The 26,722-nt window shown below is 43.2% G+C and overlaps 1 protein-coding gene across 5 annotated transcripts in view; it reads left to right on the top strand.

The window, feature by feature from the left end:
• LAMA3 (laminin subunit alpha 3) overlaps window positions 1-26,722 on the top strand; it is a 241,800-nt gene that overhangs the window by 66,767 nt on the left and 148,311 nt on the right. For all 5 annotated transcript variants that reach the window (XM_057527325.1, XM_057527324.1, XM_057527326.1 and 2 more), the window contains exons 8-12: window positions 409-527; window positions 8,742-8,832; window positions 10,759-10,890; window positions 12,211-12,273; window positions 25,871-26,005. In XM_057527325.1, the coding sequence (XP_057383308.1) occupies window positions 409-527; window positions 8,742-8,832; window positions 10,759-10,890; window positions 12,211-12,273; window positions 25,871-26,005 (540 nt within the window). The remainder of the gene's footprint in view (window positions 1-408; window positions 528-8,741; window positions 8,833-10,758; window positions 10,891-12,210; window positions 12,274-25,870; window positions 26,006-26,722) is intronic.

Raw genomic sequence — 26,722 nt, 5'->3', positions numbered from 1 at the left:
TTCCCTGACCAGGGATCGAACCTGCGTCCCCTGCATTGTAAGGCGGATTCTTTACCACTGGACCACCAGGGAAGTCCCTCAGTTATTCTTGACAGTAGCAGTAGTAGTAATATTCTCTTTGTGCATAAAGCTTAATTGGCATTTTGGTTTATCTTAATTTGTAATTATATATCTTATTTTTTAAAAAAGAGAAACCTCTTCTACTTTATATCAGATGAAAGGAGGTATAAATTGCATATGATTATAGGCGGGTCTTTGTGTAAAAATCCCCCAAATTTTCCACTGGGGGTATCCCTGGTGTTCCAGAATAGACTTTCTTGTAGCTCAGTGAGCAACAATACTCTGGGGGAATTTACTAAGGGTCTCATAGTCACGATGGAGTACTAACTTAGAATGCTCTTTTTTCAGCATGCAACTGCCATGGCCACGCCATCGACTGTTACTATGATCCAGAAGTTGAGAGGCAGCAGGCAAGCTTGAATAGCCAAGGCATCTATGCAGGTGGAGGGGTCTGCATTGACTGTCAGGTGAGGCACTATTTAAGTCAAAGTGAATGTGTCACAGTAGGAAGTGAACATTCAGTAAGCCCTGCTCTAAAAAGATGTCAAGAAAGTGATATGCAATTCTAAGGATTTTCTGACGCCGTTTCTCCACTTTTGTACACAGAAAGCTTGGTTAGCTGGATGTAATTTAGGGAAAATGGACTGAGGCATGTTTGTCCAAACTCCATTGGTTAGATTCTTCATTTGGGTCTTTGCCTAAATGGAGGGGAGAATTCCTGGCTGTCATCCTGACTGCTATCCATCTTATCTTAGAAAGGCTCTAAGATAGGAGGGCAAATAGGTATCAATTTCAGTGCTGACTCTAAATCCTGTTTTCAAATGGATTCTGAATCTAGAGGAAGTATATCATGATCAATTAATGATGTCTGCTGTTGACACTAAATAAGAAAAATGGATTTTTCATCCCTCCTATAAGGACGATTGGGTTCACTGGAATTTAGGTAAGAGGAGTGTATGGCAGAGGAGGGTATATGTATATCTGCCTTGAGATATTCATTAAAAATTGTGGGGCTTCCCTGGTGGCGCAGTGGTTGAGAGTCTGCCTGCCAATGCAGGGGACACGGGTTCGAGCCCTGGTCTGGGAAGATCCCACATGCCGCGGAGCAGCCGGGCCCCGTGAGCCACAATTACTGAGCTTGCGCGTCTGGAGCCTGTGCTCCGCAACAAGAGAGGCCGCGATAGTGAGAAGTCCGCGCACCGCGATGAAGAGTGGCCCCCGCTTGCCGCAACTAGAGAAAGCCCTCGCACAGAAACGAAGACCCAACACAGCCATAAATAAATAAATAAATAAATAATTAAAAAAAAAAAATTGTGTAAAATGTTCATGAGTTTGGTCTATATTGTCATTCTGTCTTGTGTGCTTTCAGAGTGATGTTTTGTTAACGTTGCCAGTAAGGAGGCACTCTTTACGTGAGATGCCCATTTATGTGGAACCAGGGCTACACACCCTTAGAGAGACCCACCATTCTCCACCTGTCCCCCACTCCACACATTTTATATCATCTGTCACCATAGTTAATTAAAATACAAGTAAATATAAGTCATAGGTTTGTTACAAATCACAGGGTTTCACGGATAAGTGAAAGATCCCAGGATCTTCTTAAAGCTATGCATTGCAAGACCTTCAGGTGATTTGCATGCACATTGAAGTTGCAGAAGCACTGGACTGTCTGCAATCTGATGAAGGGTATTTATGAAAACCCTACAACTAACATCATATTAGTGATGAAATATTGAACTCTTTCCTTCTAAAGATTGGGAATAAGGAAGGATGCTTGCTTTCACCACTTTTGTGAAACAGTGCCCTGGAGGTCCTAACCTCTGCATAAGACAAGAAAAAGAAACAAAAGGTATTAAGATTGGAAAGGAAGAAGTAGAACTGTTTCTATTTGTAGATGACATGATTCTTTATGTAAAAAAGCCTAAGGAATGCACAAAATAATTACTAGAACTAATTGAATTTAGTAATAATGCAGGATATAATGATAATATAGAAAAACCAGCTATATATACTAGTAGCAAACAATAGGAAAATGAAATTAAAATTCAATTAAAAATAGTATCAAAGAACATAAAATGCTTAGGAATAAATTTAGCAAAAGACATGCAAGACCTCTATATTAAAGCTAAAAAAACTTTTCTGAGAGAAATCTAGAAAGACGAAATAAATAGAAAGATGTAATATATTTGTGGATTGGAAGATTCAGTATTATTAAGATACCAGTTCTCCCCAAATTGCTCTACAGAGTTAATGCAGGTTCTTTTTTTTAAAAAGAAGTTGACAAGTGGATTCTAAAATTTATATGATTATGTAAACGACCTAGACTATCCAAAACCATCTTGAAGAAACAGAATAAAATTGGAGGACTTATCTTACTTCAAGATTAACTATAAAACTACAGTAATCAAAACATGGTGCTATTGACATAAGGCTAGAAGAATAGATCAATGTAGCAGAACAGGGAGCACAGAAACTGACTCACACGTGGACATTTTATTTTATTTTATAAATTTATTTTATTTAATTTATTTTTGGCTGCGTTGGGTCTTCGTTGCTGCCCATGGGCTTTCTCTAGTTGTGGCGAGCAGGGGCTACCCTTCGTTGCGGTGCACGGGCTTCTCTTTGCGATGGCTTCTCTTGCTGCGGAGCACGGGCTCTAGGTGTGCGGGCTTCAGTAGTTGTGGCTCGTGGGCTCTAGAGCGCAGGCTCAGTAGTTGTGGTGCACAGGATTAGTTGCTCTGTGACATGTGGTATCCTCCCGAACCAGGGCTCGAACCCTTGTCCCCTGCATTGGCAGGCGGATTCTTAACCACTGCGCCACCAGGAAAACCCCTGGACATTTTATTTTTGATAAAAGTACCAAAGCAATCCAGTGACGGGGGTGGGGAGAGAAGAGAAAAGTCCTTTCAACAAATGGTTCTGGAGTAACTGGATTTATATGGGAAAAAAATTAACTCTGACCCCGACCTCAAATCATACACAAAAACTAAATTGATATGGATCAGACCTAAAGTAAAGTTAAAGCTTTTGAGAAAAATAGAGGCAGATATCTTTGTGATTCGAGGATGAACAGTTTTCTTAGTTCATAGGAAGCAATAACCATGAAAAATTGACAAATTAGGCTTCATCAAAATTAAAAACTTCTGCTCACAAAAGACACTGAAGAAAATGAATAGGCAAGCCATGAATGGGGAGAAAATATTCAGAAAACATAAATCTGACAAATGGTTGGTATCCAGGATACACAATATAAAGAACTCCCGCAGCTCAATAATGAAAAGACAAATAACCCAATACAATTGCAAACGATTTGAATAGCCACTTCACAAAAGTGGATGTATGAATGGCCAATAAGCATACAACAAAGGGCTTAACATCATGAGTCATCAGAGAAATGTAAATTATAGTTACAATGACTTACCCCCAATTTTGGTGAGGATGTGGAGCAACCGTACCTATCATGCATTGTTGGTGTGAGTGAAAAGTGGTACAATCACTTTGGGAAAATATCTGGCAGTTTTTAAAATATAACTAAACATACACCTACACCATGACTCATAAATTCCACGCTTAGGCGTTTATCCATGAGAAATGGAAATGTGTGTTTACAAAAAGTTTATAGCAGCTTTATGCACAATAGCCCCAAACTAGAAATAGACCTGGTGTCCTTCAGTAGTAGAATGGAGGAACACACTCTGGCATATTTATACAGTGGAATACCAGTGGGGAAGCAACAAACTATTGATGGTGCAACAACGTGCAAGAATCTTAACAGCATCATGTTAAGTGAAAAAAGCTTTCCCAAAAAGAATACTGATAGTATGAAGACCATTTAGATGAAATTTTGGAACAGGGAAAACTAATCAATAGTGGAAAAAGTCAGAACTGTGGTTGACTGTCGGAGCTGGTGGTGGGGATTGACTGGGAAGAGGGATGGGGACACTTTCAGGGGTGGTAATATTGTTCTGTATCTAGATAGACATCTGGGTTTCACAGATATATGCATTTGTTATAACTCAGTGAATGTACAAGAGTTTTGCCCTTGTGTATAAATTTTATACCAAAAGAAAAAAACTGAACAAACATTAAACTCCAGTTAATTATATGCATAACTTTAGCTATGCATATAATTAACTGGAGTTATTATAATAACAGTTAATAAACAGTTAATATAAATAGCTAAAGTATTTAGGGGACAGTAACTGATATCTGCAATTTATTTTGAAATGCATAAATAAAATGGATTAATGGATGGATAGAAGAATGAGTAGATGGATAATTATGTGAAAAAACAAGTACAGTAAAATGTTAATGGTACACTCTAGTAGAGGGGGTATAGGTGTTTATTGTGAAATTTGAATTTTTTGGTCATAAAATATTGGGGGAAAGAGCAATGAAAGAAGGCAAGGAGGGCTTCCCTGGTGGCGCAGTGGTTGAGAATCTGCCTGCCAATGCAGGGGACACGGGTTCGAGCCCTGGTCTGGGAAGATCCCACATGCCGCGGAGCAACTAGGCCCGTGAGCCACAGCTACTGAGCCTGCGCCTCTGGAGCCTGTGCTACGCAACAAGAGAGGCCGCGATAATGAGAGGCCCGCGCACCGCGATGAAGAGTGGCCCCCGCATGCCGCAACTAGAGAAAGCCCTCGCACAGAAACGAAGACCCAACACAGCCAAAAATAAATAAATAAATAAATAAAGGAATTCCTTTAAAAAAAAAAAAAAGAAAGAAGGCAAGGAGCACATTTTTGGATTGACTCCTTGATTCCTTTCTGTCTGATAAAATATTGTTGCTCTTAATTAATGTTGAAGATTACCCATGTTATTTGAGATGATGCTTGAAGATACTTTATCTCCATTAACTAAAACAGAGTCTTTAGCTTCTTCCATGGAGACACGACTTCTAATCTAAGTCTTGAACTGTTTGTGTCCCTAATGTGTTCGTCTCACTACTTCCAAATGTTTGTTTTTCTCTCTCTTTCACACACACATACACACACCACACAAAGCTAAGAGATGGGATCAAGAAACAGACGGAGCACATATGGCTACGTTCCCTTCTGTAACAAATCCTACAAAATGACAGGAAAGATACCAAACAAGCAAAATACTCTCTCCTTCCAGAATCCACAATAGCATGAAAAATAAGAAAGAGTGTTATCAACAGACCAGCAGTTTCAAGAGATTCCTGAAAGATAGAAAGCAGAAACAGATACATGCAGGAGAACACAGCTGTGATTATTGGAACAATTTGGAGGTACTCCAAGAGGAAACAGAAAGAAGAAGTTAACTGTGGAGCTACATTTAAACCTATAAAACATTATTGAAGTTTATAAAAGAAGACCTATATGGAAAGGCATAATATGTTTCCAGACTCAGTATTATAAATATACCATTTTTTCAAAACCAATCTATAAATTCAGTGCAATTTCATTCAGATTTTTAATGAAGATTGACAGACTGATTCTAAAGTTCTTATCAATAAAAGAATATATGAGAATAGACAAGTAGTTTAGAAAAGATGAACAATGACGGGAGAAATTTGTCTTATGAGATATCAAAATATACCGTGAATCTGTATTAATTGAGTGTGGACTCAATGCAGGGATAGATAGTTCAATAGAACCTAATTGAGAATTTAGAAACAAATTCATGCAGATATTAAAATTTGGTTTGTGGTAAAATTGGCATTTCTGATGGAAGAGAAAGATGGATAGTATATAAATGATGTTGAATAATTGGCTCTTCATTTGGGAAGAAAATGTAACCCTATCTTATGCCATATACAGAGGGACATGGGGAGTCTTGCACAGGAAGGGAGGAGAGCGGGTGCAGCTACAGCAGGGCAGATGGTTTGGTGAGCTACGTGGTGATGCTTCAAGATGAAATTTGAGTTTGCTGGTAGAACACTCATACCTACAGCAAGGTCTGCCTATCAGAAACCCAGCTGCCTTAGTCACTTCAGGCCGTTATAACAAATATACCATAGACTGGGTAGCTTACACAATAAACAGTTATTTCTCGCAGTTCTGGAGGCTGTGAAGTTCAAGATCAAGATGCCAGCACATCCAGTGTCTGGTGAGAGCCTTCTTCCTGGCTGGCTGATGGCCATTGTCTTGAATACTCACATGGAGGAGAGAGAGAGAAAGGAAGGAAGCTCTTGCTGTCTCTTCTTATAAGGGCACTAATCCCATCATGAGGGCTCCATCCTCATGATCTGATTACCTCCCAAGGCCCCATCTCCAAATACATTGGGGATTAGGCTTCCACAAATGAACTTGGGGGGAACATGAACATTTATTCCATAGCACCAGCTAACCTGACTGTTTCCTGCCTTTTCTGTGCAGTGCTGGTAATGGGAGAATGATGAAATCTCTGCCATCAGTCTGGGCAGGTGACAGGAAGTGGGAACATCACAGGCAGGCTGGGCCTGGGGACTTTCAGGTGGCCAAGCAGCCAGCATGTAAGAGCCAGATCGTCATCCTGCAGGGCACGTGGTTGTCAGAGATGGCTGTTTTCTCACATGGTATTGATTTCGCTTTTGTTTCTTGGGTTTACTATTTTAAGTGTTGGTTTGGAGGTATGTGACATTTTAAATAGGGTGGTCCGTTCTCTGGGATATGGCATTTGAGTAAAGACCTGAAAGAAGCGAGAGAATGGACCAGGCATCTGTCTGGGGGACAGCTTTCCAGGTGGAGGGGATGGCAGGGCAAAGGGCCTTGAGAGGGAACAAGGGGCCCACGTGACTGGAGGGGAGTGAGCAGGGCTAGATGCATCAGAGAGGTCACAGAGGCCAGATCACTTTGACCTTCAGGTGGAATATCAGATGGGGTCTTCCCAGGAGAGTGTGGCCAACGAGTGGACTAGCCAATAGTCTCGTTGTACTTGAGGTTCACGGAAGTAGAAGTCAGCAACAGTGTTGTAGGTGTGGTCAAGGAATTGAGGGAAAGAGAGAGAGTCAGAGAGAGATGGGGTTTAACTGAAGATTGAAAAGCATGTAGGAAAAGTTTTGCTTGGAGGAATTAGGACCTGAGAATTATCAGAGCAGGGCCTGAGGTTTCTAGGTGGGCGTTCCTTAGAAAGCCTCTCTAGATGGTGCCAAGGGAAAAGGAGTAGGTGGGGGTGGGCTTACCTCCTGCACAGATCCCATCGGCGCCCACCCCACTCTTTAGCTTGGGCAACGGAGGCTTTCTCATCTCGTGTCGTGTCGTACATATGCAAATTCAGACACCCACTCCTCCCGGCAAGAGTGCTTGCTAGGTACCTCCAACGTTGAAATCTGGAGCCACTACTGTCCTTGAGTCTCCGTCTGGTATTGGTCCAACCATGACCTTGGTGTCCATGGATAAGTGGTGTATCTTGCCCTCAGGTGGTGCGGGTCCTAGAGAACCACCCAAAACTTGAAGGCAAACTACAGGTATTCTTAGGGTGATTTGTTGCTGTTCCTTGTGTTTCAAAAATATAACTTCTTTGTGGCAGGTGCTTCATTAGACAAACCTTGTGGTAAAGCGGAGAACCCAGGGTACCCACTTGAGAGAACTTTTTCTCATTTCCTACTCCAATGGGAAAAAAATTGGGAGCCAAGGTTAACCTGATGTCCTCTGTGTATTATAAGCCACAGTGGCAAACAACAGAGTTGAGAGGTTCATTGGCATTTGATGGAAGGGAGGGTGGACTACAGCTGTTTCCTGTTTGTCCGAGATGTTTATGCATGTAAACCTTAGGTCAGAGAAGTGACCAGTATGGTTTTAGACCTCAATGTTAACGTGAATTCAGATTTTAGCCCGCAGGACAAGGAGTGGTAATAAATAAAAGTCTGTAATTAATAAAATCATCTAAAGGGGTAGAGGATACAGAAAGGGTCTTTGTTCTCCTCTCTGTGTTTCTATGCAGACTCCTTTTGAGTCAGTGTGTTATATTTGTTCTTTTTAACTTCCTATTGCCTTTCCTTTCATTAGTGAAAGAACCCTGTCCTTCTAATTGTTTCCAAATTAGAGAGAGAGAGAGAGGTGGAATTGAGCTAGATCCATGGTATATAGTTCTTGGAAATTGATGATGCATGTTGGGTAATTTGATTTTCTGGCAATTACAAGGATTAGCCGTGAAATATAAAAGGCTGCCTTGTATTGTACTTTAAAATGAGCTCTGTGTATGAAGCACATGCCTACATTTTCCATTCCCGTAGCAGAAATGTTTGGGAAATGGTTTCAGACTAAAGTACAGATAAAATTTTGGAATGATGAGAGAAGGGGATCTGTATGTGCAGTTTTTTCCAAAATTGGAGAAGATAAAAATACACACATAACCCTTTATTCCTTGGGTTAAACCTAAGGGTGATTTATGATCCATTCATCGCTACCGAATGAAACTTTGAAGAGTGATCCTCTGGACTTTTTGCTCACTCAAATGTCAGGTGCTTCATTAAGTGGTAGAGAGGAAAACTTGGGTTGTCCAGTTCATGGAACTTACCCTCATTTCCTCTTCCAATGGGAAAAAAAATTCCAGAGCCAAGTTCAAGCCAGTGTCCTGTGGTAAATCTTGGAGATTCAAGGTCAAGATCAGTGCTTTTCTTTTTTTTTTGGTGACTTTTACATTACAATTGTGTATGACAGAATTATTTCTCTGGATGAATAGCGCTTGTCCACTACTCTTCCCCCTAAGTTTCTTTTGTTTCCTTCTAGCATAACACAGCTGGTGTAAACTGTGAAAAGTGTGCTAAGGGCTATTACCGCCCATACGACGTTCCCGTCCATGCCCCTGACGGCTGCATCCGTAAGTTTCATTCCAACTTGGTGTGTCTTAGACTTCAGGGAGGTCATCGGGCTAAATTCTGATTGGCTAGTAATTCCCTTCGTTTTCTCTCTCTCTTCATATTATTGGTTCTACTCCTTACTAGCTGTGTGACTTGAGGCAGTTACATAGTCTCTCCGAGAATCAGATTTCAGATATATAAATGGAAATGATAATCTAGTCTCTAAGATTAAATGAAATGCAATCAAAACCACCTAGGAAAATATTGAGCATTGGGCTTGTCACATACTAGGCCTGCAACAAATGTTTTCTGTTGTTTTGACATGTTTCTATGATCTCCAGTAATTTTAAATTTCATCAGAATTAGACTCAAGGCAACATAGTAATGATTTCACAAGGATGTAATAATAGTCATAATATTCAAAATAGTTATGATTTATTGAGCACTTGCTATATACAAGGCATTGCCTAAACAATTTCACAAATGTCTTATCTAATTATCATAACAAACTTAAAATAATGTATTATTAGTCTCATTTTTAGATATAGAGAAATCAAAGGGTCTGCGTAGTTAAATATTTTGGCCCAGGTGAGAGAACTACCAACTGGTAGGTCCAGGGTATAGTTCATATCTGTCTAGCGCTGCTGTAACATACCACTTCCATTATACAGAAAAATGCCACTGTTTTTTTTTTTTCTGTGGAATTATCAGTCGTAGATCAGATTATAGACTTTGTTCTGCATGTGTAATTTATTTGGTTCTTTTATGTTCTCTGGCTATTGCAGTTAGAAAACAATTGCAGTCCTGAAATTGGCTTCTGTGCCCACCTTCCCCCCCAAATTCATTCATCATATCATTAATGTTTGAGAGCATCAAAATCCAAAGAATGTGTGAACTCTGATTTGTTCCTCTGTAGGGCATCTTAGTTATTAAAAGCGTGTCCTTGTTTTCTCTCGCTCTTCCACATCATCCTATGAAGTATGCCCATGATTTATCTTGTGCCCACGAAGAATAAGCTTTGGCAAAGGAAAACAGGACATCGTGAATAAACTCATGCCTTATTAGGAGCCTCAGTTTTCCATAAATTTTCTAGTTTCTTTCTTCATCACTGAAGTGGTCTCATGGAGATATTAGAAGCTTAACATAAAGAATCCACAGGACACATAAATCCTAAACAAATTAAGCAAAAGACACCAGGAGAAGCCAGGCTAGGGGGTTGCTTGGTGCTCACGACTTCTCCAGCCTCCCGGTTCCTCACAGGACAGGGACTCAGCCGAGCTATGACAGTGTTTTTGCTGTCCAAGGTGAGGACTTTTGCCAGGTCAAGGGAAGCTCCCAAGTGAGGGGGTTACCAAGCGTTTTACACCCAAGTGTGTCCCTCTGGAATGCAAACCCAATAGTCAGGCTGGTTGCAAAAACTGCCTTCAGTAAGCTGTATCACTTGATTCTAACATTTGGGTTATGGGCACGATCTTGCTGTGCTGTGCACAGATTATATATCAATGTCTAGGCATCCCACACTTGTGTCCACATCACAGCTGTGTAATGCCGACCACTCTGTGGACATTCATAGTTGGCTCATAGCCGGGAGAGGCTGTGCCCAACAGCCCTGCCAGGAGCCAAAGCACGTGCCCACCCAGCCCCTCCGGTGGTGGCTTGTGCAGGGTTGCCCCCTACACGGTGAACTGGGCGGTGCTCAGTGCAATAAACCACATCCTGGAGAACTTCTCAGTGTGATTGCTCATTAAAGCTTGTCTCTGAGGGTCCATGGGGTTCAGTCAATGCAAACCATCAACCAGGTGTGAAGTGGAAAACAGGCTGTGCCCTTTCAAGAATCCCTGGAAACCAATGATGAAGTAGTAAACATTGCCTGAGAAGGATTAGGACATATTTGCCTTAAGAGGTGCAGTGAAGGAGGGACTCCTTGAATCTGGGATTTCTCTTAGCCTGCAGCTGTCACCCCGACCACGCGGAGGACTGTCAGCAGGGCTTGGGCCGCTGCACCTGCAGGCCCAACTTCCGTGGAGACCACTGTGAGGAGTGTGCGGCCGGCTACCACCATTTCCCAGTTTGCTCCCGTAAGTCCCAGCTGCGGAAGGAGAGGCCTGGCTTCTCGGCGCTGACCTGGGCTTTGTGCATCGACCCCTGAGTGCATGGCAGGCATGGGGCAGGGGGGTGGTAGAGGGACAGAAATAGGGCCAGGAAGGTTCTATTTGTGTGAAAATGTTCCCCAAAGTTGGGAACATTACATTTTTATAAGTATGTTTTATAGTGTTATTTTTCTCCAAAGTGTTAGGCTGTACCATAGACATTACCATCTCAGCAGGTCAAAGGGTCAGATAGTGGCAGTTTCAACGTAATAGTAATCCATGTGTGGGGTTTTTCTTCATAAACCTAGAGTAAATGTCATGGGCTTCCAGATGTTCGCGTGTGCACACGTAGTGTGTGTCGTAGTTCCAGTGGCCGGGGGGATGTGTCTTCTTCCCCACTGTACAGTAGAGCCCTCACCTTATCCCACTGCCGTGACCTAAGAGAACATCTCAGCATCTTGGAGAGAAATATGTGTGTCTGTTAGAAACAGCGTAGAACATGGAGCAGGAGAGCGTGTGAAGTCAGCTGTGCAGACTGTTCCAAGAGCCATGATCCTATTTGTTCTGCAATTAGTGTAAAAACTGGACTTTGGGGTCAGGACGGAGAAACATGGTCTCAGGAAGACGATACCCCATTGCTGCGTTAGTTCTTGCCCATTCCCACCTCACAACTCTGCCATCCCCGGAAAAGCATGTTGAGCTGTGGGGCTCTGTGGACAGGACGTGCGCGTGTCCTGGCTCCCACCTGCTGTCCCAGGGTCATTGTTAAACGAGCACCCACTTCCACTGTCAAGTGTCCCAGTTTGGAGGATGAATTACATGATCATCTTAAAGTTAAAGGAACCAGTTTTTAAGCCCAAACATAGTGACACTGAGTCAGGGCTCAATCAGTTTAGAATCTATAATTATTGGATAGAGGCTGAGCAGAAATTGCATTTTCATAAGCAAAGTTTTAGGGAAAAAGACTTGAAAGAAAACATTTTTAAAAAGCTAGTCTCGATGTTACATTAAAAAGCAATAAAAATACTGAAGAAGTCCAGCTCAGCCCTGCTAGACTGGGACTTAGCTATTGTGAGCACGAAATATCCATTTCTGTTCATTAATATACAGATCAGAATGTCTGACCATCCTGGTTCTGTTACTAGATGCATTTTAAGTGTAGCAACATTTCCTTTCTTTCAGTTAGTTTCCACATGCTGCTTTCACTAAGTCAGAGAGGGCGTCTTCCTAGTTAGTGCAATTTAATGTTTTACTTTACTGTCTCCTTAATCATCCTTCTCTGTATTTTTTGATAAACTATTTTTCTAGGAATTCCCGTTTTCCCTATTTCTACTCCAAGTCCAGAAGATCCAGTAGCTGGAGATATAAAAGGCAAGTAACTTCTCTTTTGGTTTAACTTCAGTGAAGACGTTATGCTCCATATTCCTTTTCTACTTCCGGTGCACATGGCTATGTCCAAGTTCAAGTCATCCTCATGGGACCATGGTGGTGCCTTGCAGGTGTGTCGTATTTGGGCTTCTCACCTCCCATCCTTCTCTACTCCAGTCTGTCCTTTGCAATAGCACCACCTGATGAAAGAGACTAAGAAGAGTTTTTAGATTGTACGTTGCTAGATTGCTCAAAAACCTTCAGTAGCAGTCGGTTGCCTGCTGTGTTATTTGGTTCTCCATAAAGAGACTCTGAGAAAGGAATTGAGTGCAAGTAGTTAATTTGGGAGGTGACACCGGGAAACATCAGTAAGGGAGTGAGTCCGAGATTGAAGGGAACCCTTATGAAGATGCGTTAGCGGGCATGGTCCTGCTGTAGCTCCTGGAGCTGCAGCCCCCTGAGCAACTCTGGGAGGCAGCAGAGAACTTGCTCAGAGTTATCCCAACGGAACGGACAACTTCAGTCACCTGATGTGCATGGAGGGCTACCTCTGGGGCATTAACTTTCCGGGCCCGGCCTGCAGGGGGGCAGAGGAGCTCCTGCAGCCAGAAAAACACCCAGGGAAGAGAGTGGCAGGGGTATGCAGGAAGCAGCCTTTGGGGTGGAGAGGTGCTACACCTACCTAATCCCTGATTCTGCACGTATTTTATGACCACCTACTATGTGCATAGCACTGTTCTGGCTGCTGGGGACTTAGTGAAACGAATTTCCCAACTCTCCTGGAGCTTATATTTCAGTCGGGGGTGGGGGTGACTCCTACAATAACATATTTAATATACAAACAAGTAAAATCACTAATGGGATAGATTATGATATGCAGGGTTGTGTCCTGCACAAGGTGTTACTTTTAAATGGGAGTCATTCACATTGTAGGTGTAAATTAACCCATATGAGAGTATTCCAGGCCTTTGGGTTCGATTCTGGAGCTGTGAGCAGTTCGCTATGTGAACCCACAGTGGTGCTCACGGGGACACACACGCTCAGAAGGGCGCGGCACATTGCATGCACGCAGCCCACGACCATCTGGGTCAGGCTTGGGTCACCCACCTGGTCTCGTCCCCCAGGATGGGGAAAGGCCTGATGGTCACGTGCTCAACTCACTGGGAGCACATGGACCCCTCTTCCCAGTGCGTCCGGAGTGTGAGTGGGCAGGGAAGGGGCACTGGTGGCCAGACAAGAACATGGTCTCTGGAGGGCTATCCTTGGTCAAGGAATTCAGGTTCTACAACAGTATATTAGCTCCGGGTGCGTTGGCCATCAGTGCTGTGGAATAAATAAGGCCGAGAGAGAGAGGGTAGGAATGTGAGGTTTGCACATGTAAGTAGGTTGTCAGGGAAGGCCTCGCTGAAGAGATGATTAAGCAGAGTCGTCAGGGGGCTGAGGGCTGAGCTCTGCATGTGTCTGGGGAGAAGCATCTAGATGCAGGAAAGAGCAAGTGCAAAGTCCCTGGGGCAGGACATTGCCGGGGGTGTTCCCTGAACAGAGAGAGACCAGGGGTGTGAAAGCAGAGTGAGCGAAGGGGAGGGGGTGAGGGGCGCAACCCGGGGACCAGATTGCAGGCCCTCGTCAGCCACTGCGCGGACATAGCCCCTACTCTGATGAGCCAGGAGAGTTCGGCACAGGGAAACGACGTTGCGTTGGGGTGTGGCAACTGTGTTGAAGACCAACTGCAGGAGGAGGAGAGAAGAAGCAAGGAAGCCATCACGATGATGATCCGTGAGGAAGAGATGGTGGTGGCTGGGACCCCGGAGGTGTCAGTGGAGGTGACAAGCAGTGCACAGACCGTGGATATAATCTGAGGATGCAATCCGCAGGACTTGCCTGGGGGTTGCTGGGCAGAGGTGCACTGTGAGAGCAAGAGGACCGGGGATGGCTCCCCGGCTTCTGGATGGAGCACACAAGGAGCGAAGGGGAGGGGGTGTCATTTGTTGAGCGGGAAAGGCTGTCAGAAAGGAGAAGGCGGAGCGCGGGGACGGGCTGGGCAAGGGCCTGCAGACCCGTGGCGGGAACATGTGGATGCTGTCTTCCGGTCTTTCTCTTTTTCTTTGCAAAATAAGAATCAAGATGGGGGCAGAAAGTGAGGCTGGGGAGAAGGCCTTGGAGTTGAGGAGAGAGAAGGTATGAAAGAGGCATCCTGGAACGCGGGGGAGTGAATGGGCTTGGAGAGTGTCACGGGATGTGGGGCAGCACAAGGGCTCACCTGAGGTCAGCTCTCACGTGACCCACTTTACCTTCCTGAGCCATTTCCTGCTTGTGCCCTGCCCACACCCAGCTCCTCTGAGCAGACCACAGCACTGGGGTATTTTGCGGGGTATTGTCTTTAGCTTCCATCAGACACTTGGTCACTTGGGGACAGTGGCTGTGCCTGACTCGCTTTCTAATCCGCACAGCACCTGCCGTGGTATCCTGCCCACAGCGGGTATCAGCAAGTGCTTGCTTAAATGTTTGTCATTTGACTAGAATGGGACTCAGCTTTTGAGCATGGATTATGACACACATCTCTGGTTTCCTTCCACAAACATGTTTTAGATCTTCCATTTCTGGTCTGTTTCCAGTAATCCCTTTGTTATCCCATTCTTTTTTCTCCCCAACTAGATTGGTGGTGACTTCAGGGAAGGAAATTTAACTGAACTTGAAGGGAAGTTCAGACGTCTATTACAAAATATTAGGGAAGCCTCAGAACACAGCCTCGAGAAAAGAAGTTTCAATTAGTGCAATTAGATTTATTTGGGCATTTGAAGGCACAGATACCCACTTCAATTTGGTTTCCACTAATGCATTTTAAAAACACCCAGTTTGGGGCCTGACTTCTGGCAGTGAACATTAGAAGCACAGACATCTCAACTGCCAGGAGATACACAGCACTGGATGATACCAAGTCCCTCCCACCCCAGAGAATTTTATTTCATTAAGACTTATTAATGCTTTCGTGTCTTCTGATATAGTGGTTCTTAAACAGGGCTATGTTTTAGAACCCCATGCTTTTACAAAGTATAAATTCCTGTGTTTGACCCCCAGATCTCTTTTATTCCCCAATCAAATATTTTATTTAAAGTTTTCCATATATACATATAATTTCCTAAAGTTTGTTTATAAATTTCTTATGTATTTGTTCCTCTGAAGTTCCAGTGTTCTTTTTTTCTTTTACTCTTTTTTTTTTTTTGGTTTCTGCACATACCAATTCCATGTTATGTTAATAATAGTGATGCTTTTTTCTAAAAAAAAAGTATAATTTTCTAATTATCCTAAAAGATTTTACTAGGCAAATATCTAATTATTTAGCTAAAATAAATGTTCTTGCATCCTTATAGGTTAGTTGGGCCTGAGGTCAGCTACACAAACTCTGAGAGGCTATTTTTGGAATGAATCTTTGCATACTCAAAGCACATGTAGCATAGTTCATTCTTTTTTTTTTTTTTAATTAATTAATTTATTTATGGCTGTGTTGGGTCTTCGTTTCTGTGCGAGGGCTTTCTCTAGTTGCGGCGAGCGGGGGCCACTCTTCATCGCGGTGCGCGGGCCTCTCACTATCGTGGCCTCTCTTGTTGTGGAGCACAGGCTCCAGACGCGCAGGCTCAGTAGTTGTGGCTCACGGGCCTAGTTGCTCCGCGGCATGTGGGATCTTCCCAGACCAGGGCTCGAACCCACGTCCCCTGCATTAGCAGGCAGATTCTCAACCACTGTGCCACCAGGGAAGCCCCATTCTTTTTTTTTTTCATTTTTTTTTTAACATCTTTATTGGAGTATAATTGCTTTCCATTGTTGTGTTAGTTTCTGCTGTATAACAAAGTGAGTCAGCTATATGTATACATATATCCCCATCTCCCCTCCCTCTTGCATCTCCCTCCCTATCCCACCCCTCTAGGTGGTCACAAAGCACCGAACTGACCTCCCTGTGCCATGCAGCTGCTTCCCACTAGCTATCTATTTTACATTTGGTAGTGTGTATATGTCAATGCTACTCTCTCACTTAGTCCCAGCTTACCCTTCCCCCTCCCCGTGTCCTCAAGTCCATTCTCTATGTCTGCGTCTTTATTCCTGTCCTGCTCCTAGGTTCAACAGAACCTTTTTATTTTTATTTTTAGAGTCCATATATATGTGTTAGCATACGGTATTTGTTTTTCTCTTTCTGACTTACTTCACTCTATATGACAGACTCTAGGTTCATCCACCTCAGTACAAATAACTCAATTTCGTTTCTTTTTATGGCTGAGTAATATTCCATTGTATATATGTGCCACATCTTCTTTATCCATTCATCTGTTGATGGACAGTTAGGTTGCTTCCATGTCCTGACTATTGTAAATAGAGCTGCAGTGAATATTGTGGTACATGTCTCTTTTTGAATTATGGTTTTCTCAGGGTATATGCCCAGTAGTGGGATTGCTGAGTCATATGGTAGTTCTATTTTTAGTTTTTTAAGGACCCTCCATACTGTTCTTCATAGTGGCTGTATCAATTTACATTCCCACCAACAGTGCAAGAGGGTTCCCTTTTCTCCACACCCTCTCCAGCATTTATGTTTTGTAGATTTTTTGATGATGGCCATTCTGACCAGTGTGAGGTGATACCTCATTGTGGTTTTGATTTGCATTTCTCTAATGATTAGTGATGTTGAGCATCCTTTCATGTGTTTGCTGGCAATCTGTATATCTTCTTTGGAGAAATGTCTATTTAGGTCTTCTGCCCATTTTTGGATTGGGTTGTTTGTTTTTTTGATATTGAGCTGCATGACCTGCTTGTATATTTTGGAGATGAATCCTTTGTCAGTTGCTTTGTTAGCAAATATTTTCTCCCATTCTGAGGGTTGCCTTTTCGTCTTGTTTATGGTTTCCTTTGCTGTGCACAAGCTTTTAAGTTTCATTAGGTCCCGTTTCTTTATTTTTGTTATTTCCCTTTCTCTAGGAGCTGGGTCAGAAAGGATCTTGCTGTGATTTATGTCATAGAGTGTTCTGCCTATGTTTTCCTCTAAGAGTTTTATAGTGTCTGGCCTTACATTTAGGTCTTTAATCCATTTTGAGTTTATTTTTGTGTATGGTGTTAGGAAGTGTTCTAATTTCATTCTTTTACATGTAGCTGTCCAGTTTTCTCAGTACCATTTATTGAAGAGGCTGTCTTTTCTCCATTGTATACTCTTGCCTCCTTTATCAAAGATAAGGTGACCATATGTGCGTGGGTTTACCTCTTGGCTTCCTATCCTTTTCCATTGATCTATATTTCTGTTTCTGTGCCAGTACCATAATGTCTTGATTACTGTAGCTTTGTAGTATAGTCTGAAGTCAGGGAGCCTGATTCCTCCAGCTCCATTTTTCTTTCTCAAGATTGCTTTGGCTATTCGGGGTCTTTTGTGTTTCCATACAAATTGTGAAATTTTTTGTTCTAGTTCTGTGAAAAATGCCGTTGGTAGTTTGATAGGGATTGCATTGAATCTGTAGATTGTTTTGGGTAGTATAATCATTTCCACAATGTTGATTCTTCCAATCCAAGAACATGGTATATCTCTCCATCTCTTTGTATCATCTTTAATTTCTTTCATCAGTGTCTTATAGTTTTCTGCATACAGGTTTTTTGTCTCCTTAGGTAGGTTTATTTCTAGGTATTTTATTCTTTTTGTTGCAATGGTAAATGGGAGTGTTTCCTTAATTTCTCTCTCAGATTTTTCGTCGTTAGTATACAGGAATGCAAGAGATTTCTGTGCATTAATTTTGTATCCTGTTACTTTACCAAATTCATTGATTGGCTCTAGTAGTTTTCTGGTAGCATCTTTAGGATTCTCTATGTATACTATTATGTTATCTGCAAACAATGACAGTTTTACTTCTTTTCCAATTTGGATTCCATTTATTTCTTTTTCTTCTCTGATTGCCATGGCTAAAACTTCCCAAACTATGTTGAATAGTATTGGTGAGAGTGGGCAGCCTTGTCTTGTTCCTGATCTTAGAGGAAATGGTTTCAGTTTTTCACCATTGAGAATGATGTTGGCTGTGTGTTTGTCATATATGGCCTTTATTATGTTGAGATAGGTTCTCCCTATGCCTACTTTCTGGAGAGTTTTTATCATAAATGGGTGTTGAATTTTGTCAAAAGCTTTTTCTGCATCTATTGAGATAATCATATGGTTTTTTTTTTTTAATTTTTATTTATTATTTATTTATTATGTTTATTTTTGGCTGTGTTGGGTCTTCGTTTCTGTGCGAGGGCTTTCTCCAGCTGTGGCGAGTGGGGGCCACTCTTCATCGTGGTGCGCGGGCCTGTCACTATCGCGGCCTCTCTTGTTGCGGAGCAGAGGCTCCAGACGCTCAGGCTCAGCAGTTGTGGCTCACGGGCCCAGCTGCTCCGCGGCATGTGGGATCTTCCCAGACCAGGGCTCGAACCCGTGTCCCCTGCATTAGCAGGCAGACTCTCAACCACTGCGCCACCAGGGAAGCCCAATCATATGGTTTTTATTCTTCAGTTTGTTAATGTGTATCACATTGGTTGATTTGCGTGTATTGAAGAATCCTTGCGTTCCTGGGATAAATCCCACTTAATCATGGTCTATGATCCTTTTAACGTGCTGATGGATTCTGTTTGCTAGTATTTTGTTGAGGATTTTTGCATCTATATTCATCAGTGATATTGGCCTGTAGTTTTCTTTTTTTGTGACATCTTTGTCTGGTTTTGGTGTCAGGGTGATGGTAGCCTCGTAGAATGAGTTTGGGAGTGTTCCTCCCTCTGCTATATTTTGGGAGAGTTTGAGAAGGATAGGTGTTAGCTCTTCTCTAAATGTTTGATAGAATTTGCCTGTGAAGCCATCTTGTCCTGGACTTTTGTTTGTTGGAAGATTTTTAATCACAGTTTCAATTTCATTGCTTGTGATTGGTCTGTTTACATTTCCTATTTTTTCCTGGTTCAGTCTTGGAAGGTTGTACTTTTCTAAGAATTTGTCCATTCCTTCCAGGTTGTCCATTTCATTGGCATACAGTTGCTTGTAGTAATCTCTCATGATCCTTTGTATTTCTGCAGTGTCAGTTGTTACTTCTCCTTTTTCATTTCTAATTCTGTTGATTTGAGTCTTCTCCCTTTTTTTCTTGATGAGTTTGGCTAATGGTTTATCAATTTTGTTTATCTTCTCAAAGAACCAGCTTTTAGTTTTATTGATCTTTGCTATTGTCTCCTTCATTTCTTTTTGATTTATTTCTGATCTAATCTTTATGATTTCTTTCCTTCTGCTAACTATAGGTTATTTTTGTTCTTCTTTCTCTAATTGCTTTAGATGTAAGGTTATGTTGTTTATTTGAGATTTTTCTTGTTCTTGAGGTGGGATTGTATTGCTATAACCTTCCCTCTTAGAACTGCTTTTGCTGCATCCCATAGGTTTTGGGTCACCGTGTTTTCATTGTCACTTGTTTCTATGTATTTTTTGATTTCCTCTTTGATTTCTTCAGTGATCTCTTGGTTATTTAGTAATGTATTGTTTAACCTCCATATGTTTGTATTTTTTACAGTTTTTTCCTGTAATTGATATCTAGTCTCATAGCGTTGTGGTCGGAAAAGATACTTGATGTGATTACCATTTTCTTAAATTTACCAAGGCTTGATTTGTGACCCAAGATATGATCTATCCTGGAGAATGTTCCATGAACACTTGAGAAGATAGTGTATTCTGTTGTTTTGTTTTGTTTTGTTTATAAATTAATTTATTTATTTTTGTCTGCATTGGGTCTTCGTTGCTGCATGCAGGCTTTCTCTAGTCGCAGCGAGTGGGGGCTACTCTTCGTTGTGGTGCGTGGGCTTCTCATTGCAGTGGCTTCTCTTGTTGCAGGGCATGGGCTCTAGGTGCATGGGCTTCAGTAGTTGCAGCATGCGGGCTCAGTAGTTGTGGCACACGGGCCCTAGAGCACACAGGCTTCAGTAGTTGTGGCACACAGGCTCAGTAGTTGTGGCTCGCGGGCTCTAGAGTGCAGACTCCATAGTTGTGGCACGTGGGCTTAGTTGCTCCGCGGCATGTGGGATCTTCCCAGACCAGGGCTCAAACCCATGTCCCCTGCATTTGCAGGCAGATTCTTAACCACTGCACCACCAGGGAAGCCCTAGTCTGTTGGTTTTGGATGGAATGTCCTAGAAATATCAATTAAATCCATCTTGTCTAATGTGTCATTTAAAGCTTGTGTTTCCTTATTTATTTTCATTTTGGATGATCTGTCCATTTGTGAAAGTGAGGTATTAAAGTTGATTTCCCCTATTATGGCTGTTAGCATTTGCCTTATGTATTGAGGTGCTCCTATGTTGGGTACCTAAATATTTACAGTTGTTATATCTTCTTCTTGGATTGATCCCTTGATCATTATGTAGTGTCCTTCTTTGTCTCTTGTAATAGTCTTTATTTTAAAGTCTATTTTGTCTGATATGAGAATTGCTACTCCAGCTTTCTTTTGATTTCCATTTGCATGGAATATCTTTTTCCATACTCTCACTTTCAGTCTGTATGTGTCCCTAGGTCTGAACTGGGTCTCTTGTAGATGTCATATATCACTCCCAGATCTTAAATCTAGATTTCCAGGGGTAAAGTTCAGGCTGGTATTTTGCACAGGTTTTCCAGATGATTCTGTCATATGTCTCTTGTTAAGAACAACTGCTCTAGTTAGTAGAAATTCCTATTTAGTTGTTGGCAGACTTTCCTGTAAAGATAAAGATAGTAAATATTTTCATCTTTGTAGGCAAAGTTGCAAGTACTCAAATCTGCTGTTGTAACATGAAAAGAATCATAGACAGTATGTATAATAAATGAATGAGCTTGGCTGTGTTCCAATAAAACTTTGTTTACTAAAACAGGGATGGATCTGGCCCTCAGGCCATAGTTTATAGATCCTGGGATTATATCAGCATCTCTGAGTTTGGGATTCCACAGCCAGGCAATGATATTTTACCAGGAGATTCCAGTGTGCAGCCCCAATTTAGAACTACTGGTTTAGAAAATCCATAGGCTCAATTCCAGACACTTGAACCAAAGGGAACATGAAGCAAAAGGACAGAACAAGTTTGCAGATCAGAATGTTTTTAGATTTTTCATTATATTTCATGACTAGATATTATTTGGATTTTCTGGGTCCAAGTGATCATTTATAACCACTTAACATTTATTGTTAGGAAGTCAATGTTTAGTAGACACATCTTCAAGGGCTCTTTTTGGAAATGACAGGATACACAAAACATTCACTCTAGAGGGACACTGGCCTCCGGGCATGGGCACAGTTTTATTCCTCCAAGTTCAAACAAAGAGCGGTGACAAGCAAAATCAACAGCTGCAGGAAGACTCCAGGTGCTTACCTTAGGAGATTGATACAGTCTTGGGATGATTTTGTAAAGCAGCCCATTTGGCCTGAAGACATGGCTGCCCAGAGGTTTCTTGACAAATACCATGAAAAGGTTTTGATTCCCCCATCACTTTGTAAGGAGCTACTTGCCGTTGCCGAAGTATTGCATCAGTGTGATCGGGGCCGGGGCACGTGCTAATGATGAGAACTCTGAGAGATGGGGCAACCGCCACTAGGGCATGCCTTCCTGCTGTCTCTCCCCAGGCTGGGCATTTCACCTGCCTGGCAGGGTGGGGCATTCATTGTTGGCATGGAGACAAGCCAGATACAGCTTAGAGATGAACAGGTGAATTCTGATATCTCGGTTTGGCAGCTCTGTGCCAATAAAATAAAATTCAAGGAACGGTGTTTACCCAAGAGAATTGTCGTCTTGAATATTTAGCATATTCTTCATTCATTAAACTCCTATTAAGTGCCTCCTCTATACTAGGCATGGCCAAGGCAGCTGCCTGCTCACGGTCCCTGCTCCCTGGAAGCCCCCAGGCCTGTGGGAGACACACAGACAAGCAGTTATAACAGCAGGAGTTGATGCTATGACAGGGCAAGAACACAGAGCCATAGGAGCAAACACAAGGGGCATCTTTACAGCTCCTTACAGAAGGGAGGGAGGGAAGGCAGGAAGGCAGGTGGGAAGGAGAGAAGGAAGGATGGAAGGAACAGTGGAAGGAGGAGGGAAGGAAAGGAGGAAGGGAAAACGCAGAGGTTCTAGAAGGGCTTCCTGGGACCAGGAGGAGGAGGCATTGAGGATGTGGCAGATCTGTATATATATGGTGACGATTTTACAGCAAGTGACAGGAAAGCATCTTGAGGAAGAGCCACCTTTTTCTAGTTTGCATAGAGGTGCCACATGGGCTCTGGCAGCCTGAAGACTTTGAAGGGTCTGCTGTGTCACACATGTCGAGGACTTTGGATTGTGTCCTGAAGGCATTGGGTCACGGTTGAGGGGTTAATCTGGAAATTGATATGCAAAGATTGGCGTTCTAGAAAGATCACTCCTGACACCAGTGTGGAGAGTGGATTGGAAGAAGACAGGAAGCAGACAGCCTTGTCAGGAGGCTCTTGAAATAATCCAGGCAAACGAGGATGAGGTCCTGGAGGAAGGCTCTGGAAGTCTGGAAGGAGAGGAGGATTGCGGGCGCTTTCCTGAGATATAAGCACTACGGCCTGGTGAGGAGGTGTGGGAGGTGAGGGTGGGGGAGAAGTGAGGGACCTCAGAGGTTTCTGGCTCCTGCACCGTGTAGGAGTATTTGCCACATAAGTTACGTGTCAGGTGAACATGGTAACCACTGCACTATGGAAACCATGCCTAAGTTAAAAAGTGAATTTCAGAAACAAATTTAGAAATGCATAGGCACTAGATGCTTTCTTTCTGTTTACAAGTGGGTGTAAATCAGGATTCCTTGGACTTCAATGCCATTGTAAAGTTCAAGTTGCTTACTGAATTCCAATGCCTGGTTTAATGCCAAGACTGTAATTGACAGTAAACCTTTGCATTTCCCTGCGGTGTTCTCAGCCTGTGGGCCCCTGGCATTGGGACCTTGTATGGCAGCTGTGATGGATGGCAGCTGTGATGGATGGCAGCTGTGATTGACAGCTGCTGTGACGGACAGCTGCTGTGACGGACAGTCAGGGCGGTGCTCGTGCCAGCCTGGGTTCCAAGGCTTCTCTTGTGATGAATATGCCCTTGGACACATCCAATGCCCATTTTGTCAAGTTAGGTGACTGTTGAAGTATAAACAAGTTAGAGATTATGCAAAGACTGTAAAGTTGCTCTGATTTACCCTGATCTTTTCTTTCTTAATTATTGTAAAAAAATAATTCCACAACTTTGTTACTAACCTTTTACCTGGAAAAGGGCAAAGGGAAGGAGTGGGATTTAGCTAACTTTTCAGATTATCTGTTATTTTAACCCTTGTAGAAAACCTTTCTGAAATACATGAGACTTCCCTTCCTTGAGAAGTAGCGGGAACCCAGTCAAATCTTTGAGTCTTTCAGGATCTTCCTCAAGGGACCATGTTGCAGGTTTAGATGCTAGTGTTCTTGGTTTTTTTTAATCTTTATTAAGTATAATTGCTTTACAATGTTGTGTTAGTTTCTGCTGTACAACAAAGTGAGTCAGCTATATGTATACATATATCCCCATATCCCGTCCCTCTTGAGTCTTCCTCCCACCCTCCGTATCCCCTCTAGGTGGTCACAAAGCACCGAGCTGATCTCCCTGTGCTACGCAGCTGCTTCCCACCGATGCTAATGTTCTTGATAGAAATGTAGATGTTTTAAATATGAGAATGGTTTGAATACATACACTAATCTGGAACATACCTTGAACACAGCTTTTAAAATCAGTTATCAGCTTGTATTCTTGGCATCATAGAAAGGGCATGGGCTTTAGAATCAGACAGACCTGGGTTCAAAGCCCTACTTAGCTCCTCTGGCTGTGTGACCTTGGGCAAGTTAATTAACCTTTCTAGCAACCTAAGTGTCCATCGACACATGAATGGAGAAAGAAGATGTGGCACATATATACAATGGAATATTACTCAGCCATAAAAATAAACGAAATTGAGTTATTTGTAGTGAGGTGGATGGACCTAGAGTCTGTCATACAGAGTGAAGTAAGTCAGAAAGAGAAAAACAAATACCATATGCTAACACACATATATGGAATCTAAAAAAAAAAAAATGGTACTGATGAACTTAGTGGCAGGGCAGGAATAAAGATGTAGCCATAGAGAATGGACTTGAGGACACAGGGTGGGGAGAGGGGGAAGCTGGGGCAAAGTGAGAGTAGAGTAGACATATATACACTACCAAATGTAAAATAGCTAGTGGGAAGCAGCTGCATAGCACAGGGAGATCATCTTGGTGCTTTGCGACGACCTAGAGGGGTGGGATAGGGAGGGTGGGAGGGAGGCTCATGAGGGAGGGGATATGGGGATATATGTATGCATATGGCTGATTCACTTTGTTGTACAACAGAAACTAGCACAGTATTGTGAAGCAATTATACTCCAATAAAGATCTATTTAAAAAAAACCTTTCTGAGCATCTTTTTCCTCAACTATAAAATGCTTACCTATCTTTCAGGGCTTTTGCTTGACTTCATTATTTAATCCATCCATAATAAAGTCAAGCAAGAGCCCTGTCTTCTTTAGAGATATTTATTGATTGAGACATACTGTACATGGCAGTGGGAGTCCTGAGGTGAGCTCTCCGTAAGTTTTCAGTTTGATAGGTGTTTCCTTCTTCTATTGCTATGTAATAAATCACCCCAAAATTTAGTGGCTTATAACAATAAGGGTTATTTCTCGCAATCCTGTGGCTTGGCTGGGCAGTCTTTCTGCCGGACTTGCTGGAGGGTCTGCTGGGGCTCGGTGTCTCTCTCCATGTGGCCTTTTATCCTCGATGAGGTCAGACAGGGTACCTCCCTGGTGGTCTCAGGGTTCCCAGAGGGTGAGAATGGAAACCACAAAGCCTGTTGTGACCTGGGCTCTGAAATCCCACAGCAGCACTTTCCTCTCATTCCACTGGTCAAAGTCAGTCATGAGGCCAACAAGTGACTTCAGTAATTAAAGTGTGAAAGACAAACACAGCTAAATAGAGAGTGGGAGAGGGAAGGGAGAGCTGCTGGTATAGACTGGGTGGGGAAGGCCTTCCTGACCGAGACCTGAAGGTTGAGAGGGAACCAGGGGACGGGTGTTACCTGCCGGCCAGAGCAGAGGTGCTGGGTTAGGACTGGAAGCAGCCTGCCTGCTGGGAAGGGCTCTGCCTGGAGGATTGAGACAAGCCGAGTGAGGTCCCCCAAAGCCACATCTGGCACTTATTAGGGCTACATGTGTGTTCATCTCTTTTCTTCTGAAAAATGGAGGTAGGAATATGTTTAATTCAAGATTGCCATTCGATGGGAATCTATGAAGTCGAAGTTTTACTAAACAAGGCTCAGTTTGGGGAAAAAAATTGTTCCCCTGGGGGTAGATGCTAGAAGATTGTAGGTACTTTGCAAACCAGTGCCTGTCCTGGGTGTTTCTGAATGGTATCTCTGATCTTTCCAGGAGAGATGTTTTACTCCCCTTAAGATGCAGTCTTCTGGGTTAGGAAGGTATATAAACCATAGATTACTCAGAATCTGTGGGTGAAGGGATGGAAGATGGAGACCCCTCTGAAAAATCTCTTCCCCTTCGCAGGCTGTGACTGTAACCTGGCAGGAGTTCTCCCCGAAATATGTGATGCCCACGGGCGGTGTCTGTGCCGCCCCGGGGTGGGGGGCCCTCGGTGCGATGCCTGCCGCTGGGGTTTCTACTCCTTCCCTATTTGCCAAGGTAAGTGGGCCCCATGTACGTAGTGATCATCAGTCCCCCGAGGTAAGTTTCCCCCTGAGGAAATGCAGAGGCTCTTTTTGGCAGAGCTGTGTGGCCTATTGTTTAATAAATGAGCCCCTGGTCTACATATGTATGTTACATGTGACTGTCCTCAGGGCCAGACCATGTCACCTCCCCTCCTTTGTCTTTTCAGCCTTACTCTTCCTCCTCCCAGGTGGTCAAGCCCATGGGCTCTGGAGTCAGCACCTGGGTACAAATCCAGGCTCTGGACGGGAAGTGGTACCTGTGTAGTGTTGAGGAAACTGCCAAGTAGACAAGGGCGGGGGGCAGGGTGTTCCGGGAGAGGGAACGGCACGCACAAAGCCACAGACTTGGTTTGCCTCTTAGTCCCCCATCCTAGTAAGAGTCACTGAAGGCGCTGGAGGGGAAGGGGAGGAGTCTGGCCCAGTCCCTAGAGCATGATGGGTGTGCGGTAAATGTTGGGTGACCAGCAAATGAATGAATGAATTTGCCCCCGTTCTTCTCCTCCGCCTCCTTCCCATTGCCTGCCATTGTTCTCCTCGGTGGCTAACGTCGTAGGGAAAATGAGGGGAGAGAAGAAGGGAAGGTGATCAGTCAGGGCTCAGGGCCGGAACTAAACCCAGCAGGGACTTGCTGTGGGTTATTAGGTGCTGACCGACTCAGGCTCCAGGCTGGGCTTCCAAGGAGGCTCCTGGT

This window comes from Balaenoptera acutorostrata, chromosome 13, assembly GCF_949987535.1.
Source record: "Balaenoptera acutorostrata chromosome 13, mBalAcu1.1, whole genome shotgun sequence".
Taxonomy (NCBI): domain Eukaryota; kingdom Metazoa; phylum Chordata; class Mammalia; order Artiodactyla; family Balaenopteridae; genus Balaenoptera; species Balaenoptera acutorostrata.
Note: the sequence above shows the minus strand (reverse complement) of the source record. Positions and strands in the feature narration are given on the sequence as shown.